The sequence below is a fragment of the Chenopodium album genome, chromosome 20 (assembly GCF_948465745.1).
Source record: "Chenopodium album chromosome 20, dcCheAlbu1.1, whole genome shotgun sequence".
NCBI classification, from domain to species: Eukaryota; Viridiplantae; Streptophyta; class Magnoliopsida; order Caryophyllales; family Amaranthaceae; genus Chenopodium; species Chenopodium album.
This window is the reverse complement of record NC_137853.1, coordinates 3,998,960-4,019,997: the sequence shown is the minus strand read 5'-3', so window position 1 is coordinate 4,019,997 and position 21,038 is coordinate 3,998,960. Positions and strand designations below refer to the sequence as shown.

The 21,038-nt window shown below is 33.8% G+C and overlaps 1 protein-coding gene across 1 annotated transcript; it reads left to right on the top strand.

The window, feature by feature from the left end:
• Positions 1 to 3,932: 3,932 nt before the first annotated feature.
• On the top strand, positions 3,933 to 5,800 carry LOC145599215 (uncharacterized). The gene is made up of 2 exons (XM_081655618.1): positions 3,933 to 4,857; positions 5,403 to 5,800. The coding sequence occupies exons 1-2, from the start codon at positions 4,131 to 4,133 to the stop codon at positions 5,798 to 5,800; spliced, it is 1,125 nt and encodes a 374-aa protein (XP_081511744.1). The 5' UTR covers positions 3,933 to 4,130.
• The last annotated feature ends 15,238 nt before the right edge of the window (positions 5,801 to 21,038 follow it).

Below are 21,038 nucleotides of genomic sequence, written 5' to 3'. Positions count from 1 at the left end.
TATGCATGTTCATGTACGAAGTTGTTATAATACATGTGTATTAGTAGTGTATAATAATCATGAAACACACATTAAAAGTAGAAGATGTAATGTATCTTTGCATGCATGGGAGTGCCCACAAATACCAAGATAATTAATCAAATGATTAGTATCGTTGCATGGCGTTGTTAGTAGTATTATGTTATGGAGTACTTCCATGCAGATCTCTTAATATCATTACAATTTTGCTTTACTTTTGTGCATGGCAATCTCCTCTTTTTTCTCATTATCTACCAATTTTACCTTCTTAATCATTATTAGTGGGGGCATCACACGTTAAGAGAAGTGCTATAATTGTTACTCCGTATGTATGTATAACACCTTTTATTTCTTTTCTTACTTTGTAGAATACAAAAAAGTATCATTTTTAATTTGAGAAAAGGGTCCATGAAAGTATCGTAATAATTCATACGGATAAAGTTATTATTGAAGCTAGTATGGGATTTGGTTATAACATTTGCCACTATTATTACATTTTCTCATAAATAACCTTTTTTTTCATATGACCTTATCGTATAAGTTTCATATACAAATAGATATTATTTTTTATTTTATTTTTATGCATAAATGTCTTTATATATTACATGCATGTTACTTCAACACTTTGAGGCCATTTAATTGTAACAAGATCTCACACATATTAAAGTATGTTAAGATTATAGCACATAAGTTAAAGTGGCATAAATAAAAAAAAAAAATTGAAGGAATTAATTCTTACTTTATTACTCTACGTACGTACTGTATATTAATGTTCATATGAACAAGTGAAATTATCAAGCTTCTAGTGGTAATAAAGTTTGTATTGCACAACCATGAAATTGTGGAATCAAACCCCACTAGAGAAACTTTGAAGTGAGAATTCCTTTACCCTCCCCCCCCCCCCCCCCCTACACACCCACACATACACACAGGCTCAAAATGCCTAGCCCATCAACCCGGGCCGAGAGGACCTGTGAGATGGGGAAAGACAGTTCAAATGAGACTATACTATCTAGGCCTCTAGGGTAAAGGGTCAAATAGGAATTTAGTGTTCCTTTGGAAAATATTTCTAAACACATCGTTTTTCTTTCTTTTCAATCCATAAGAATCTCGTATCAAGACTATGAATAAAGAAAACCTCCCTCCATTTATATACTTGACCTATTTTAATCAATGATTGTGAATTATACATTAGAAAAAACATATTCTTATATGTATTGCTAGATCGTCTCAAAATATATTCTATTACTTTTTTCAATTGTTATAATTTATACTTATTGATAATTAAAGATATAATCGATTTAAGTTAAACATATGTATCAATATGGACATCAACACATTACAAATGGGAAAGATGAGGTATGGTGGCGGAATTAGCTTGTTCATGTTGTGTACTACGTACTTGTATATCCTAGTGGTCTCCCTAAAGACCAAAAGTAGTTAGTGGTTTTCCTATCTCAAAGAATTAATTCTAGTTTATTGGGTATTACTGTAATGTATTACTCATTGGTAAACCAACACAATGGCAGCTGTATTTACCTGTTTAAACACATTAAAAACGTTAGAAAGACTAATAAAAACGTTAAACTTGTAAAAATTATGATGATGATGAAGCACTTCAGAGCTACACACTTTATCACTAGTTACAAACAGAGGAATGTAAACTCTCTCTCCTCCTCTCAAATACTAATACGTGCTTTTAGGGAGCACTGGCTTTAATCAGTAGATTTAGATTTCAACTTTTAGCTTTTGTAGATTCTTGATGATTTTAAGGTGAAACATTGGACTTTGTCATATAATTAATCATATTTTACATCGAAAAGTTGCTTTAATTCACCATTTTCAAGCTTATTGAGTTATTGGTGAAATGGTCTTCTAACCTTTCTATCAAACTTTTTTTTTTTTTTTTTTGGTCAAAGTAGTTATAATCTTTTACCTTGTTTTTTTTTTAAAAAAATCCCATATGCTTAGTTTGGTTAAAAAGAAAAAAATACTACTCCATATGTTACGAGTACACTTTATTTTTGACTAACAACTACGGATCAGTTAGAGTATTAACTCCACTTACCTCTTGTTGCACTCTATATTAAAGTCAATTAAATTACCTTAAACATTGTGACGGACAAAATGTACTCCCTCCGTCCCTAAATTACATTCCTCTTTCTAGCATTTATTCCTCACATAATAGAGAGAAAGAGGAATGTAATTTAGGAACGGAGGGAGTAACACTTATAAAAACAGTGAGTGTGTTTTGTTTAAACTTATCTAAACAAATCTTCATTTATTTGAAGTTCCTCTAGTTATTTTCTTAGATATTGCAACAATAATTACAAGTTTTGTATTATTTCGCACACATGTAATTATAAAACTAATAGTCGTATTTAAAATGTAAGCATTGATACAAAGTTAACAATATCTCGTGTAAATATTTTGTGCATTGCTTTAATACATTACAAAGTATATGGAGCAAAATGAGAATTGGTGTTCAAAGATTCTAATTTTGACCCATAATATATTAATATTATACAATTGGAAAATTTTCAAAGGACATGCGAGTACCTCTTCAGTAGATGGGCTAATTTTATCAAATGCAACTCTTCTAAGAACTCCACTTATATGTGTTTAAATTTAGTACCAATTAAAACAACTCCGTATATATGAGTAATACTCTGTATATTGGTTTTCAAAAAATAAAAAATGATACTCTATAAATTTTTTTAAAAAATACTCCCTCCATTTTTAAATAATTGCTCCATTTCTCCATGCGCGGAGTTTTAGGAGAAATTGGAGAAAGTAATAAAATATGGAGGTAGTAGGATTGGTAGAAGAATAAGAAATTGTAAAAGCAAAAATAGTGGAGAAATTGGAGGAGAGAGAATATGATATTAATAAAATATAATATTTGTTGGGTCTACTAGGTGAGAGAAATAAATTAAATATTGCAAAAGCTTACTAAATAAGGAAATGAAACAAGTATTTAAAACGGACCGAAAAAGGAAAGTGGAGCAGGTATTTAAAAACAGAGAGAGTATATTGTAATTATTGTTATTTATTGACGATTGGGGTAAAAGGTTTATAGATTTTTGACCCACAGAAATTTAAAGAGGCAATATTTATTTTTTTTTCTTTGGTGGAAGCTATAGAAAATGTAGATTTTTTTTTTACAAATGCCTGACAAGATAAAAACTGATCAGTCTTTTATAAGCATTTGCCATAAAGATGAATCTGAAGTTAACCACTCATATTGATCTTCCTCTCATTTTTATTTTGGCTGTTTCCTCTCATTTATTAATGTCACTTTTATTACTTCATGTAGTTACAGACCTTTGACCACCAGCTTTGACTAGCATCTGATTGAACTTTGAACTACACTGTCCCTACATTATGTCCACATCAACTTCTAAAAAGGACATCATCAGAATTCACAACTAAATTAAAAATTACTCCTACTATCAAATTATACAAATAATAATACTCCATCTATTTTACCAAGTTACACCTTTAATCTTTCATTATCTCTAAAACACGTCTTTATTTACTTGTAAAATTTAATAAATACACATAGTTTTATACGTGGCTGGCCACACCGTGTGGCAGGGGTTACTTCGTTAGCGTAATAGGGGTTACTTAATCAGTGTTAAAGGGGTTACTTTGTCAGTGTTATAAAATTACTCAGTTAGTATTACAGGGGTTACTCATCTAGTATTACAAGGGTTACTTGGTCAGTTTTATATGGATTACTTTGTTCTTTTATATGTGGCCACACGGTGTGGCTGACCACACACAAGACGGGCTGTAATAAATAGATATCAAAACAATTTATTCGATAATAAGATTTTACATGACTAGTAAAAATTTAAGTTTTTAAAATTTGACCCATATATATTTAGTGGGACAATGAACGAGGTACGGATATAGTAATAATGATATGCCCCAAGAAAAAAAGAGAGATATTGTGACAGAAGACCCATATTTTCCTCCATTACTCCCTCTCTCACTAAAATCCTCTTTCTCTCACTAACTTGTTCATTTTTTTTTTTTTTTTTCATTTCTTGATTTGAGAATATTTCTTGTAAAAAACAACATTGCATGCACAATCATATTCCTGATCAATGGCAATGAGAGAGTACAGAAAAGGGAATTGGACAGTTGAAGAGACTATGATTTTAATTGAAGCAAAGAAGAAAGATGATGAAAGAAGGAAGTTTAGTAGATCAAAACAAACACTTCAAATTTCAACTCCTACTAGTGGTGGAAGCACTACTACAACTACTACTAGTAAGCCAATAATAGAGTTAAGGTGGAAATGGGTGGAAGAGTATTGTTGGGGAAAAGGCTGTTTTAGGAGCCAAAATCAGTGCAATGATAAATGGGATAATCTCATGAGAGATTACAAGAAAGTTAGAGATTACCAAAAGAACCTTTCTGAAACCGGAACCGGAACCGAACCCGAACCCGAGGGGGGAAGTGGTAGTAGTACCAGTATCAGTAAGTCTTATTGGAGTATGGATAAGGTTGAAAGGAAAGACAAGGGTCTGCCTACTAATATGTTGCCTCAGATTTATCAAGCTTTGTTTGACGTTGTTGAGACTAGTACTAGTACTAGTTCTACTCCGACTCCAACTCCGACTCCGACTTCTGCTACTAGTGCAGCTCATTTTTTACTGCCTTCTCCAGTTCTTGAAATGCAGCAAACTCCGTCATCAGTGCCGGCATTGCAGTTGTCTCCGCCTCAATCTATGCTTCCTTCTCCTCGGCTGCCGCCGCTATTGCAGTCTCCTCCGTCCTCGGCTTTTCTCTCTCCTCAACCACCGCCGCATCATCCATCGCCTACACTAGGTAATTTTATTTAACTCTTCCAATGCACTATAGTTGTGAAATTAACTTAATTATTTTAAATTTGGTTGTTATTTCATATTACACTAATATAAACTTGGCCTAATAATAGCTAGAAATTAAATGTACCTTAAATTAGTTTTCAATTTTCACTAGGGACACTCTAGAGGTGGGACTCAGTCCTTATACTTCCCCATTAGATCCTAAAAAGCTACTCGTAATCGTTAACTCAGATTGAATTGGCGTGTGGGGGTTTTAATCCGATAGGACAATTCTTCTTACCTGGTTTGACTGGTTATCTAAATATAAATGTTAATTACTCGTATAGTCGTATTAAATGTTGGACTATTCCAAATTTTAAGTTAATTATATACTTCCTAGATAATAATCAGCTTTTTTTGTCTACATTCGAAAAACGAACAAACCAATTTATGAGTGATATCAATGTTACAATGACACTACCAAAATTGTTTTATATACGGAAATATTATGCAAATAGAAATGTTGCATATGATAGTGATGTTACATTAAATGTGGGTGATCATCAGAATATGAAACGAGCCAGCATTCACATGATCCAGAATCATCACCAGCCAAGAGGACAAGAAAAGAAGAAGCCATTGCTGCTGCTACTCATACAGCAGCCGCCAAAGCGGCCGCAGCAAAGCCAACAACAACAACAACAACAACAACACTTGAAGAAGTAAGCACAGCGATAAGTAGGAGTGCAACAATGATATCAGAAGCAATTCAGGCAAGTGAAGAAAGAGAAGAGAGAAGACACAGGGAAATGATGAACATACAAGAATCAAGATTAAGGATTCAAGAATCAGAATTAGAGATTAATAGACAAGGTTTTAATGGTTTAACTGAAGCAATTAATAGGCTTGCTACCTCCATTTTTACTTGGGCTAATTCCCACAAAAATCAACAGGGTCCTTCCTAATTATTTAATTAAGTCCCTTCATTAAATTATTTTTAAAATTATTTATTTTGGTCTTTTATGAACATATTTTTTTTTTAAAAAGGTAAATTGGATTCTAAACCTTAAGAACCATATGGTGGATTCACATACACTTGTCAAATATTGGTTCAAAAAATGAAAAAATCATGTGCATTGTGGAATTTTGTCCAATATTTTTTCTTTTTTTCTTTTTTCCTGTTATTAATATGAAAGCTAATTGGTCTTTCATCTTATCTTAGCCATTGACTGGAAATGTGTTGAAAAAGGCTGCAATTTCAATTAATGGTACTTGAATGAACTACATTATTTTATTTTATTTGGTATTATTGTAATTTTAATGTACTTGGATGATATAACCCTGGATAAGATCCAGATAAGAGCCATCTCCTGCTGCCTTCTTTTCTCTATCATGGTTTCATGTATTCCCCCCGTTTTTATTTTTATTTATTTTTATTTTTTTTTGAAACAGAAATATATACCAATGTTAAATTTTGCCTAATAATATCTTTAATTATTATGTATAAATTATATCAATTGAATGTTAATAATTTATTAATTGATATGACACCAACAATCACATTACATTGATCAAAGTAGATCCAAGTAAAAAGGGGACTTAGATGGAATTTGTTCTATTCATCTTAAATAAAGGAGATTTATTCTGATTTTTATACGGTATGATCTAGTTAACCTGAATTTTTATTATATGGTCTGGTCTGATCTAATTAATAATTTGACTAAACTTTGACCACATTTTAATACTATAATAATAAAATATAAATAAAAACATTATCAAAATGGATCATGTTAAATTCATCTTATTATGAACTTTTCAAATATGTAATTTTCATAAATTTTTTTAATACACGATTAACGCTATTTAGCAATAAGTAAATGATAATTAAAAGATCTTTTCTGAATGTGTTCTAGTCTAAATTTTTAAGTAATAAGTAATAAATATCTATAACAAGTTGAAAAGAACGAGTCCTTATATTGCGTGTTTTAGCTTTATTTTGAATAAATTTATACATTTTCATTAACCACTAGATACAAAATTCTACCTATTCTCAGTTGGATAAAAATAATTATTAGGTTAATACAATACTTTATGACTCTCCATCTCATAAATATTTTAAAAGATATTTTTTGTGATTAGAGGCAATGGCATAAGAAAGGGCAGGTTTTGTGTCTGGTTGGCCACATAGTGGGGTAAGCTAGTAACCCTTAACCGATCAAGTAACACCTGACCTAGTAACCCCTGATTGACCCTTAGTAAAACCTGACCGAGTAACCCCTTCAACCTAGTAACCCCCGACCTAATAACCCCTAATTCTACACCAGCTCAAAGCCTTAAACTCCACCACTATTGCACCTTACTCTTCGCACAAACCCACTGCCCCAAGCCACCAACCCCAGCCACGATACACCACCAGCTGGCTGCACCTCACTTATCACACAAGCCAATGCCGCACACCACCAATAACTCCCGTACCCACAGCCCCACCAGCCCCTAACTCTGATCCATCCACCTAAAACCATTACCCAAACCTACCCTAGCCCTGACCGAACTCGAACATACACCCAAAACCACCCTAACCGAACCCACAACCAAACCCAGATCCAACCAAAATAGCAACAACACTAGTAGCCTACCCTAGTCCTCGACCCACTTCTCATCGCACCGCAGCCAAGGGTTGGTGGTTTGGGGTCGACATCGTGGCACTAACTTTCATAAGCCACAATTTTTGTTTTAAAAAAAAAAAAATCCTACCAACGCTCTTCTCGATCTCTCTCTTCTCTTTCTCTCTTCTATTTTCTTCTTCTCGAATTGCAAAGCTTTATCAATCAATCAATCAATCAATCAAAGCCTTAATCCCAAAAGTGGGGTCGGCTAACATGAACCAAATTTGATTATTCCGTGTAGTCATCAACATAAATCTTTCTCCTCCATCCCTTACGATCCAAAACTTCATCCTCACGTAAATCCATGCACTTCATATCCTTCCTCACTCCTTCCAACCAAGTCATCTTTGGTCTCCCTCTTCCTCGTTTAATCCCTCCATGGTCCCACTCTTCCACTCTTCGCACCGGTGCACCCTCGGGTCTCCGTCTTACATGTCCAAACCAACGCAGACGATTTTCCCTTAGTTTATCTACAATGCCCGCCACACCTACTTTCTTGCGAATAACCTCATTTCTGATTCTATCTCTTAAAGTGTTTCCACACATCCACCTTAACATGCGCATTTCCGTAACCTCCATCTTTTTAATATGCTCTTTCTTAGAAGCCCAACATTCTGTACCATAGAGCAACACTGGTCTTATGGCAGTCCTGTAGAATTTTCCCTTCAACTTTAAGGGAATGCTGCGGTCGCATAACACTCCCGTGGCCGCTCTCCATTTAAGCCACCCTGACTTAATCCTGTGGGTCACGTCTTGATCAATGTCACCATTCTTCTGGATGATCGACCCTAGGTACTTAAAACATTCACTCATGGTCAAATCCTTTCCATCCAAACTCACCACTTCATTGCGTGTCCCCCTCTGAGTGCCAAAACGACATACCAAATATTCAGTCTTACTCCGACTTAGCTTAAACCCTCTAGATTCCAACCTTTGCCTCCATTGCTCCAACTTGACATTAACCCCATCCTTAGTCTCATCCACCAAAACGATATCATCTGCGAACAGCATACACCATGGAACCTCATCTTGAATTGGTCTAGTTAATTCATCTAGAACCGTTGCAAAAAGAAAAGGGCTTAATGCAGACCCTTGATGCAATCCGATTGTAATAGGGAAATCTTTTGTCAACCCTCCGCATGTCCTCACATTTGTTGACACATCCCGATACATATCCTTAACTAGGTCTACATACCTTCGTGGGATACCTTTCTTCAACATTGCCCACCAAAGTATCTCTCTTGGCACCTTGTCATATGCCTTCTCTAAATCAATAAAGACCATATGAAGATCTTTCTTCTTTACCCTATAAAACTCCATCATTTGTCTTATCAAATGGATTGCCTCCATAGTAGATCTCCCAGGCATAAAACCAAATTGGTTATCTGAAATGCTTGTGCATGCCCTCAACCTTTGTTCAATCACCCTTTCCCACAACTTCATAGTATGGCTCATAAGCTTAATTCCTCGATAGTTAGAACAATCTTGAGCGTCTCCTTTGTTTTTATAAACCGGGACCAAGGTGCTCTTCCTCCAATCTTGTGGGATCCTTGTAGCCGTCCATATCTTGTTGAAAAGGTTTGTTAACCAATCAATACCAATCTTACCCAAACACCTCCACACCTCTATCGGTACCCCATCAGGGCCAACCGCCTTCTTAGGTTTCATCTTCCTCAGTGCAATCTCCACCTCTACTCTCCTAATCCTTCGCACATACTCCATGTTGATTTCTTCATCACTCATAGAGGTATCTCCTATCACAACTCCATTACTTCCATTAAATAATTCATCGAAGTACCCCTTCCACCTGTCCTTGATGCCCTCCTCTTGCACTAGGACCATTTGGTTCTTATCTTTGACACACTTCACCATGCCAATATCCTTCCTTGCCTCTTGTCTTCTCTTTGCCATCTTATAAATGATCCTTTCTCCCTCCTTGGAATCAAGCTTTTCATAAACCTCCTGATATGCCTTTTCTTTTGCTTGGCGAACAGCTGCCTTTGCCTTGCTCTTAGCCTCCTTATACGCTGCAAAGGTTTCATCACTCCTACATTTTCCTAAGGCTTGATAGCATTCCCTTTTTTGCTTAATTACTGCTTTCACCTCTTCATTCCACCACGAAGTATCTCTCTGTACCGAAGTTCTTCCCCTTACTTCCCCTAAGACCTCTTTGGCCACTCTTAGGAAACAGTTCTTCATTCGTAACCAAGTCATGTCCGGATCCACCTCTCCATCCCAATCCGCTTCTTCAATTACCTTTTCTGTAAAAACCTTAGCTTTTGCATCCCTTAGGGTCCACCATCTTATCCTTGGTTCTTCTTGTCTAACTTTTTTCTTCGCCTTCTCTTTCAGACGAATAGTCATTACCAATAGCCGGTGTTGGGTGACCACACTCTCCCCTGGGATAACCTTACAGTTTATGCAACTTTGTCTATCTATGCTCCTTGTGAGCAGGAAGTCTATTTGAGTTGCATTTGCTCCATTCCGAAAAGTTATCAAGTGTGAATCCCTCTTCTTAAACCAAGTATTAGCCAAAATTAAATCATATGATTGGGCAAAATCCATAATAGCTTCACCACCGGCGTCCCTCTGCCCATACCCAAAGCCTCCATGGACACTCTCATAGCCATCTCGGCTCGCCCCAACGTGCCCATTTAGATCCCCTCCAATATATAACTTCTCTGAGTGGTGGACACCTTGCACCACCTCGTCTAGGTCCTCCCAAAATTGTCGTTTCTCTTCTGCATCTAAACCCACTTGGGGAGCATAAGCACTGATAACATTCACAATCTCCTTGCCACATAGCAACTTCAGCCTTATCAACCTATCGTTCTTCCGATAGACCTCGATCACCTCTTTTGCCAACCTCTCATCGAGAACCACACCAACTCCGTTCCTAGCTCCACCATTCCTTGTTCTGTGGCTCGTTTCTTGCCCAACATACCATACCTTATACCCCAAAACCAAGCCTCGAGCTCCTTCTCCTGTCCATCTTGTCTCTTGGAGGCACATGATGTTCACGCGTCGTCTTTTCATTACTTCTACCAATTCTGCTGATTTTCCCGTAAGAGACCCCACATTCCAAGAACCAATCCGCAAACTAAATTCTTTTCTCCCACGCTCCCTCCTGATCCCAACTCCAAGCCCTTGATTATTTGACACCACAATTGGGCAATATGGCGCGTCGCTTCTGGGCGACGACCTAGCAACCCTTACATACTTATCACTGCACCCGGGTCTGGGAAGTGCAGCGCGTCGCTCAGTAGGGAACGCCCCAATGGCACGCCCTTGCTCATTTGACACCACACTCGGGCAATGTGGCGCGTCGCTTCTGGGCGACGACCTAGCAACCCTTGCATACTTATCACTACACCCGGGTCTAGGAAGTGCAGCGCGTCGCTGAGTAGGGAACGCCCCCACGAAAATATCTGTTTGGCTCATGTCATGGGATGTGACGAAGTTTTATACTGGCTGTCACTGGCCTACCGTAACCCTCCTCCTTTATCCAGGCTTGGGACTGGCAGCGGGAAACCCACTGGCGGGAAACCCAAAGCTTTATCATCAATTTAATTCATTTTTTAGTCAACTTTGATAATTCAATCAATTTTGACTATGATATATTTATGTTCATACTGAATTTTGTTCAAAACCAATTAGATCGATCAATTTCTAGATTCTTGGAATTTCCCCAATTTATAAGGTTCTTCCAATTTCATTCTTTATTGTTCGAATTTGAGCAATTAGCCACAAACTGTAAGAGTGTTGCTTGTTCAACTATGATGTGGGTAAGTCTTGTATGGGGTTAGGCACACGTGCGGTGTGGCTACATTGTTTTATATGAATAATCTTCATTTATATGTAATTGGCTAAGCTCGTTTAATCATAAATAGAGTAACCCCATTTTGTCCATACAACTAACCCAATTCATTATACGAGTAAAATCAAGTAATTTAGAAATAAGTAACCCATGGGTTTATTCGACTAACCCCCTTTTTTTTTCTTTTTTTTTGTTGTTTACATAATGATAAAAGTATTCCACTTATTTAAAAGAGTAACCCTTTTTTTCTTTTAAGTAACCTACCTGCATTAAGGTAACTCTATTTGTTCATCATCGTGACATTTATTACTTAATTAATTGCCTTATATGTGAAGTGACTAACCACATAAAAGTATTTTTTGTGAAATAAGTAAACAACCACATATAAGTATTTGTGTTATATTTTTAATTGCGTATTAGGGTAAATTATGAAAATTGATACTTGTACAGTTGTATACCACATATTGAACTGATAAAATCCCACATGATAAATATTATTTTGTATAAAATTAAAGGCTGTTAGAAACTGATTCAATACAATGTTGATCCTCTTCAATTCGCATATTCTTCGTATATTTTTTCACTTTTCCTTTTTGAATATAACATATCATTATTTTTTAGGGATCATATCAAGTAATTTGAGTACTGACATTTGGAATGTAACACTTCATATAAGAGATTTAGAATTTAAAATCGTGATTATGTTATATGAGTATATGACAATGAAATTATGAAAATAGAATGCATTAATGCAATTTATACATACCATGCAAATTTTTGAGAGTGAGGGATAGCTCAAGTGGTTAGAGCTTCCCTCCCGGTTCCAGGAGATCTTGGGATCGATTCTCACCCCCGCCCTTGTGGCTCTCTAAACACCAAAAAAATATACCATGCAAATTTGGAATGTTATATATTTTGTTTTTTTTTGTTTTTTGTTTTTTTTTTATTTGACAAAAGAGCTATCAATGAAAAAACAAACAAAAACAGAAAATAAATGAACTAGAACTGAAAGAACAACAATTGCCGACGCCGAGCGCAATTAGCTTACCAGTGAGCCGGAAAAACCCAGGACCGAGAAACCTTACGAATTTGACACACCAAAAACGACTCAACAGTCGCCCGTAACTCCAGAGTAAGCCACCAAACCGAAATGTCCATTGAACCTGAATCCAAAAGCAAAGAAAGAAGGGTCGTCACACAATCAAAATGAATCCGAATCTTCAAGAATCCTATGCGAACCGCCGCCTGAAGTCCTCATAAACAAGCTTGTAGCTCAGACTGTAATGCCGACCCAGACAAAAAGGCCCTACTACCTCCACCCAGAACCTCCGAAGAACAAAGGTCACATAGTACCCAACCTACCCCAGCCCTACTAGTGGAGCAATCCCAAGCATCATCGACGATCAAACAAACTTTCGGGCATATGCCAGGTAGTCCCCTCAAACACAACCATGGATCACCTAAAAGCACAATTGAACTAGGCAAGTAGGATCTCAATACGAATTTCTTCCAATCTTGAGACTGGACACAACGATTGAACCAATCCTCAGCCAAACGTTCAATTGTCCTGTGCGACCAAGCCGCCTGTCTAAACCTTAACTAGTTCCGAGAGAGCCAAATAGCCCAAAGGAGAGCAAATAAAGACATAATACCCTTCCAAAATTTGTGAGATAATGTATTTTGGTTAAGTGATGATCATGTGATAATAAGATCTGAAATGTAATTTGGAATTGCCTACTTTGAATATTATTATATAGTAAAAACTTAACAAAGTAAAAGAAAAATCAATGCTGGTAGTTCATATACTTCTATTAGACACCAAATTTTTATTATATGGACACATCCCCTATAGAATAAAGATTGATATATCCTTAGGTCTTTTTTTTTTTTTTTTAGATAATATATCCTTAGTTTTTATTACAATGATAAGTTGATAACTATCATTATATTATTTCTATATAAATATAATATATATCCACTTGTCAAAATACAGTACACATGAATCATGTATATATGATTTTGTTTCTTCGGTTTCAAGAAATATGTTTGATGATGAGGATCATGTAAAGGATTTCTTAATTCAAACTAATATTAATTTTACATTGTTTACCACCGAAATAACTTAAGGCTAGATCGAATTAAGTCATTTAGCTTATGTAAAGACGGTAAACACATCGTTTAATGATGAGGATCATGTAAAAGGATCTTTTAATTTTGTTGACGATAAATCTAAGCTTATAATATAATCTGCAGTACTTAGCATGAGTCAGCCAAGGCACCTTTTGGACCTTAAGTCCTCATTCCTCAACCAAGAGTTCAACCTGAAAAAATAGCGACAAATTCGTTCATTTTGGATTTGTGTTTCGTATAATTTGAGTTTGAGTTGATACAAATCTATTCGAGCTGTGTAAGTAGCCATTTAAGTTAAAAGAATGGTTGACTATGACTTCAAAATAATAAATAAAAATGGTTGACTTTAAACAAGGCACAGGCAGTGAAATTGATCCGCATGATACACACTTTCAAGAAAATAAATAGCGTCGCATTTCATGGCACAAAATAGTTTCAGACTCAAAAAAGAAAAAGAAAAAGAAAATGATAATCCATGAGCATGTTCCACGTGGAGTATGCTTAACCCATGGGCTCAATCTATGAACTGTAGTCCATATTAAATTAAACGGTACTCCTAATCTAAACGACAAAACTTAGGCCAATCCACGGATCACTTTATCCATCTATGATTATAATCCAAACATTAACTAATAAATCTCCCATTTTCCTATTCAACTCCAAAGTGACAATTATTTCCTCCGTTTTTTTAGTTGACCTCATTTAATCATTAACCTATACATAATTTACAAATTATACCTTGATTAATTTTTGTAATTTATACTAGGATAAAACATAGACAAGTGAGCTTTTATTTGAATTGACTGAATGTATATTTTATTACGGTCTACTTTTTATAATTTTACAATGTTGAGAATTAGAAATATTAATCGTTAAAAAAGTGAGTTATTAAGCAGAATAAAAAAAGGTGTCAACTACTCCATCCGTTCTTAAAAGAACGACCCATTTGGCCTAATTTTAGTCCCAAAAAGAATGATCCATTTGCATTAAAACACCCACCAATTTGCAACAATATCTGTGCAAAATTAGCTTCCCCAAATAAAAATTTGATTTTTCATGTAATTTTATTACTTTCTCTCTCTATTTTTTCACAAACCCAATGTAAATTTATATTTTCAATATACATTTACTTCTTTTTATTTAACTTTCTTAATACCCGCGTAATCAACCCAAATGGGCCGTTCTTTCGGGGACGGAGAGAGTAAATAAAAACAGAGGTGGTATTATAAGAAGTAATAAAAAAAAATGAGAAAATAAAATTAAAACCCAGATGTTATATAATATATGTATTAGTGGATGCCCATTATATCCTTAGGATTGTTCAGGAATATTCTAGATACTATTATTCCCCAAAACTCTAGTTGTATCTCATGTATAAATATATGTATACTCCCACATATCATTGAATAAGAATATTGATCTATTTTCTCCCTTACTTTCTTCTCTTTCTCTTAAATTTCATAACACGTTATCAACACCAAAGCTCTACCTCTAGTCCTCTACTGTATCTATTATTGAAATCTATAACATTGAGAAAAGTATTTATTGTTTTGTTCGCTTTTATTAACAATCCGAAAAACGACTATTTGATTATTTGATTTTTAATACTACGTATTTGATTTTTGATATGTTGAATTTAGGATGCTTTTTATTTGACGCAACAATTCAAGAGGATTTATTTGGCCATCGATCAACCTTTTGTCGGTTTTTGTTTTCGAGACATTATATCAAGTTTCTGATCTTGGAGTTGGGCTCCAGCCTTTCATGCCACGTTTGGTGATACTAAATTACTAATATTGCTATTTTCGATTATCTTTTAAATAAAGTTCTAGTGGCATTTAATTGAATTTAACATTGAGGATTAATTATATGCTTTGGAGTTATTAATATAATCAAAATTGTGCGGCAATTATGTATTTATGTTGAACATCTTTAATCCAATTTGTGAAAAGTAATTAGTGGCGTCAGATAGGTGATATGATTTCATGATATTTTTGATTTTATGGAATTTAATAATTGATGTTAAGCAAGTGATAATCAATCGGCTGTGATATTAGCAATTGGCGAAGTTTCGTGGTCGAGTTTTTGGAACATGAAATATTGATGAACACAGAAGTTTGTTTTTAATTTACTATGCAGGCTACAATAAGATATCGTAAGTGTGAGTAGCGTGATTAGATCATCTTGAAATCAAGGGAGTTTCTTAATTTTAATAGTCGTGACGTTAAACTTATGCGTAGTATAATATGACTATTGTGTGCCCCTAATTATGAGTATTATTTGATACTGTGATTGTTGTCTATGTGGGGTTGAGTTAATTTAGAGACTAACTAGATAGTAAGCCGGTCCCACTGATATTTGTGAGTGTTGAAGAGAAATACTTTCATGTAGATTTATCTATGACTAATGTGAATATGTGATAGTCTAGTTCTACTAATCTTCATTGTGTTCATTGGTAAGCCGTGATTATTGATTGTGGAACTTATTATTTGTCTCATTTGATTATGTATTGTTTGCTTACTTTTGAATGATTAAAGTTAAACTATCACCTTGATCTAGAGGCATATGCAATTGATGATCAGAATTTTTGAGCATGGACTAATTGGTAGGTTTATTTTGTGAGTATCTTATTAGCTTGCATTGACTCCAAAGAGAATTCAATCATTATTGGTATTTATTCTTGTAAATTTAGCATTTTATCGAACTGGAAATGTATATAATTGGAAGGGGTGTAACATTTATTTTCTTTTTGAAGGTTTAGATAAGACCCAACAATATTTCTCCAAGATTGATAACCGAAATGAAAGGTTTGGCAAAGGATCAGTAAGGTCATACAAAGTATAATTTTTTTGTGTAATATACATGCATATACGTGATTAAGCCATATGCAAGGTACTATTACTATTTTTCACTACTTCGGCAATCGGCATTAAGTTCTTTTTATTAGTATAAGAAGTACGTGATTTGCTTTATATAAATAACATTACTGTTTTTTTTGTTAATGTTGCGTTATGCGATTTCAAATTATCACAGATTTATCATTTTGAATTGAATTTATAATATTTTCTTTATAGCAAATTATGTTGAACTTGGCAAAATTTGAATTTGACGCTATTGATGATGTTGAAATTCATCTAAATACAAAGGGCCTTTTTCTTTTGTTATCTTTTGATAAGTTGACAAGGTATTGTGAATGTATTCTGATCGTTTTTTGAATTTAAATGTGTATATGAGGGCAATATTTTATTTTATGTGAAAATAATTGATTTAGGGATTATGAGCAATAGTGGTAATAATGACAATGTTTACTATATGACATCATATTCCTTAATTAATGTAGATGGATGATTGATAGATCTGTGATTTAATTCAATTGCATATGAAAAATATGCGAATGTATTTTGAATGATTGATGTATCATTTAAATATTAAATAATTATACCATATGGACCCGAAGTTCCTTAAATATTTATAAAGGGTCAGAAAGCCCCACGAATAATATGAAGACTTATAAATGACCAAGAAATTTCTAATAGTTTCTAATGTATGTTGCTTGAATAATCCACCGTTTACATAATTAATGTATGTGTTCCTATATACACAATGTCATGTAAAAATATAAAGAATTTGTATAGTTTATATATTATTGTCTTTTGTTTGGATATCCAAGATACCAAATTCTAGCTGAATATTGATAAATAACTAGATATATTCATTCCCAGAAGTGAATGAGAAATTGCATACTTAATAGAGATTAGCGTGCTTGCATGATGTTCTTTTGATTGTATATAATTCGCGGAAAAGTTCATAAGATAGAATTGCAAACATGAATACATATTATCTTTATGAGCAAAAGATTGAACATGCATGACATTGTGTGCAACTCACTTGATAAATATGTTTATGCCCGTACTTATGAGATATTATTCCAACTTGAAATGAATGCAAGAGGAACACTTGACTTGATACATGACATTGCCAAAATAAGTTTTGGCTTAAAAGACGCAATATAATTAATTAAAGGTTGTTGGACGATTAATATTATGCCCCCATATGCATGGATTAGGGGGAGATATTATTCATTTTGTTAATTTAGGTGATCCTTGCACAAAAACAATAAAATACTTTGATGGTCAGTTTGATACATATATTAACTTAAATATCAACATTTATTTGATAGAGGTGGCCACGCGATAATTAAATCTTTAGTATGATACCATCCTGGAGATATATATGAACAATTGTACTGTCATTGACTATATACTAGCTGTAAATGCTCACATTAAAATTTATGTCCCAGAAGGACAATATCAGTTGTTAATCAACCAAGGAGACGCCTGCAGCGTGGTAGATTAATGGATACCTATAGATAATATGAATTTTCGAAAAAAAAGGAAAGGAGCAGTTGTTGACAATGACAGATTTGATGAAGTGATAAACTTTATTAGATCACTAGAAGCATCATGTTTAGTAAAATTAAAATTTACCATATTTATATAAAAGACTCCAGAAGAGTATGAAATGTCCAACAAGATAACCATGTATATATCAAGATTATACATAATGCTCCAGTAGAGCGTAATTAAGTTATTATTACAGATCAAGTATTAGTTGATTGTCTTGCCAATTGAAGAAAGATATGCATATTATTGTTCTTATATCACATTATATTCATGGCCATGCATAAAATACATTTGATAAGGTGATCACAGAATTGGAAAACTGACCATATATAGTTTAACTAAAAAGTGATTGAATGTGAAAATTAAATAGGCCATCCGGGTCTAATAAATACCCGTTATGAGAACCTGAAGTTTCATTTGATATGAAAGAAATAATGTGCTGACGCTCTCTCAATGTTAGATATATGAAATGAATTGAATGGCAAGACATAACATTGAGATTGAGATACATTTGAATTGTGAATTTAATAGTTTATTTTGACGAAACATTTCAAGAGATTGTACAAATATATTTATAAGTTTCTAGCAACTTTGTATGGGCATATGTAATGGGTGGCCAGAAGCTCACCAGGATAGTTTATATTTTGTACAATTTTAGGTGAGTAGAAGCTCACCGTATTAGGTGACTGAAAGCTCACTAAGGCTGCTTGTATGTTAAAATTTTGAGTAACTAATATCTCACTATTAAAGTCTTTTGATGATCCAGAAGATAATTGTCTAGTGAATCACATACAAGTGACTTATACTTATATAACAATCTCTTGATTATTGGGGCTATTGTCAGTCAGCACAAGAATAAAGATAAGAAACGATGAACAACTGCACAATATACTCTCCCCCCCATGGATGATATTCTCCAAAAGAGATAAATTTTATTGAATATGATCTTCCCAATGAAATGAATTATTTTGCAAATTTATATACTAAGTTGGTCAAGAATTTTAATGCCCCTATACATGAGTTATTTTACCAACTTAGGGGGAGAAGGGTTAGCATAAGTTGGCAAAATAAAAAAACTTGATGATCCCTATAATGTAAGTTTGAAAAGTTATAAGCCAACTAGTGTCTACATATTATCAAGATATATTGCACATTTATGATTTGATTTGTATTTAGTTATGACTCATGTTGCATAGCGTTGAAGATACATTTTGGTCATATTAATTATGTGTATACATTGAGATAAAATCTTGCCAATTATACTTGAATCACTACACCTGAAGTGTAGGTTGTATGATCGGTTCCAAAATAAAGATATGTCTAATATATATATATGATATATGGCAAGATAGTGCAATTAACACTAATAGTGTAATAGTATATAAATACCATAGTGTATGAAATACCCTAAAAGTGGTATAGATATCTGAATTATTATTACAATAGATGGCCTATGATGTAAGAAAGTTATGACGGTACCAATAAGAAATGTATTCAGGTATCATTGCAAAATAGCATGCAAATTAAAATTGTATCTTGAGGAATTATATGATACCGGTATATGATGGAACCGATATATAATATGCATATGCAGAATGAATGAATGGACTTGTGAATACGGGATCAGAAATATATGTCCATTTTGTTGTCGACATGAAACTCATATAATAAATCAAAAGTTTATATATCATGGACTAGTAGTCCAATTTGAAAATGGATTTCTTAAATCCACACTGTACAGTGTTTACATTTTGAGTCTTTTATTTATATGTATGTTTGAGGTTTAGATTTATGCATTACTCATTGTATGTATAGGATGTAGTTTGATGCATTACTTATCACATATGTATTTTGTTTACGATTTTATCATAAATTCTACAACTCATATTGCATGCATTAGTTCAATACAACAATTGTGTTATATGTGAATGTTTGTGGTATGATGAGTTTATAATTATGATGAAGGCTTACAAGAAGAAAATTTATATATACTCCGATGGGCTTATAATTGTAATGAAAGTTTATATGATGACGATCAAATAGCATGTTATGAATCATGCATAAAAAGTTCCCGAAGAACTTACTTACAACGTATTAAAATATCTAGCCCTTCAAATTCTATATTCTGAAAAGTGACTATTGTTATCAAACTCATGGAGAATATTGGTGACTAAGTTATTGAGATTTCAACCTGAAGTTTAACCAAGTGAGAGTTAATCGATTTTTGTATTCATTGGAAAATTCTCGCCTAAAATGAAAAATGTCTAAAGAAGAATAGTAATGAGATATATTACAGTAAGTATAATCTTCTTATGGTCCAGAAGAACCATGAGTAAAGTATATGATAATTACTTATGTTGTATTATTACTAATTCATATAAGCTTAGATAATGATGTCAAAATATCACAAGTTGCCATAAAATATTATCAATATTTGATTATCAATAGCTACTTTACGACCTCCAGAAGTAGGCATAATTTTGATGGTAAGACAACTTGAAACAAAATTGTCATATAAGAGATAGTGGTAAACACAACATAGGTATTGATCTCACAAGTATGCATGGATAAATGAAGATGCCTAATAGTGAAGATTTGAAGATTCAAGTTTGATCAGGAGGATTAGTTATCAAGGAATGTTATTCAGCTACAAGTGTGAAGTCACTAAGGCATTGGATTCATTACATTGGAAGATCTCAAGTTATGCATTTATCAGGGGGAGAAAAATTCGCGCTGCACTCTTTTTCCCTTAACCATGGTTTTGTCCCACATTGGGTTTTCCTGGTAAGGTTTTTAACGAGGCAGCATGTCAAGGCGTATTACGAAAGTGTTGTACTCTTTTTCCTTCACTAGGTTTTTATCCCATCGGGTTTTCCCTAATAAGGATTTAATGAGGCACACTATTCGATAATGGTCATCCAAAGGGGAGTGTTATATAATATATGTATTAGTGGATGCCCATTATATCCTTAGGATTATTCAGGAATATTCTAGATACTATTATTCCTCAAAATCCTAGTTGTATCTCATGTATAAATATATGTATACTCCCACATATCATTGAATAAGAATATTGATCTATTTTCTCTCTTACTTTCTTCTCTTTCTCTTAAATTTCATGACACCAGAGTATTTATTATTGTGGAGTATTAAGAGGCCATTTAATGTAATTAGTCATCTTCATACA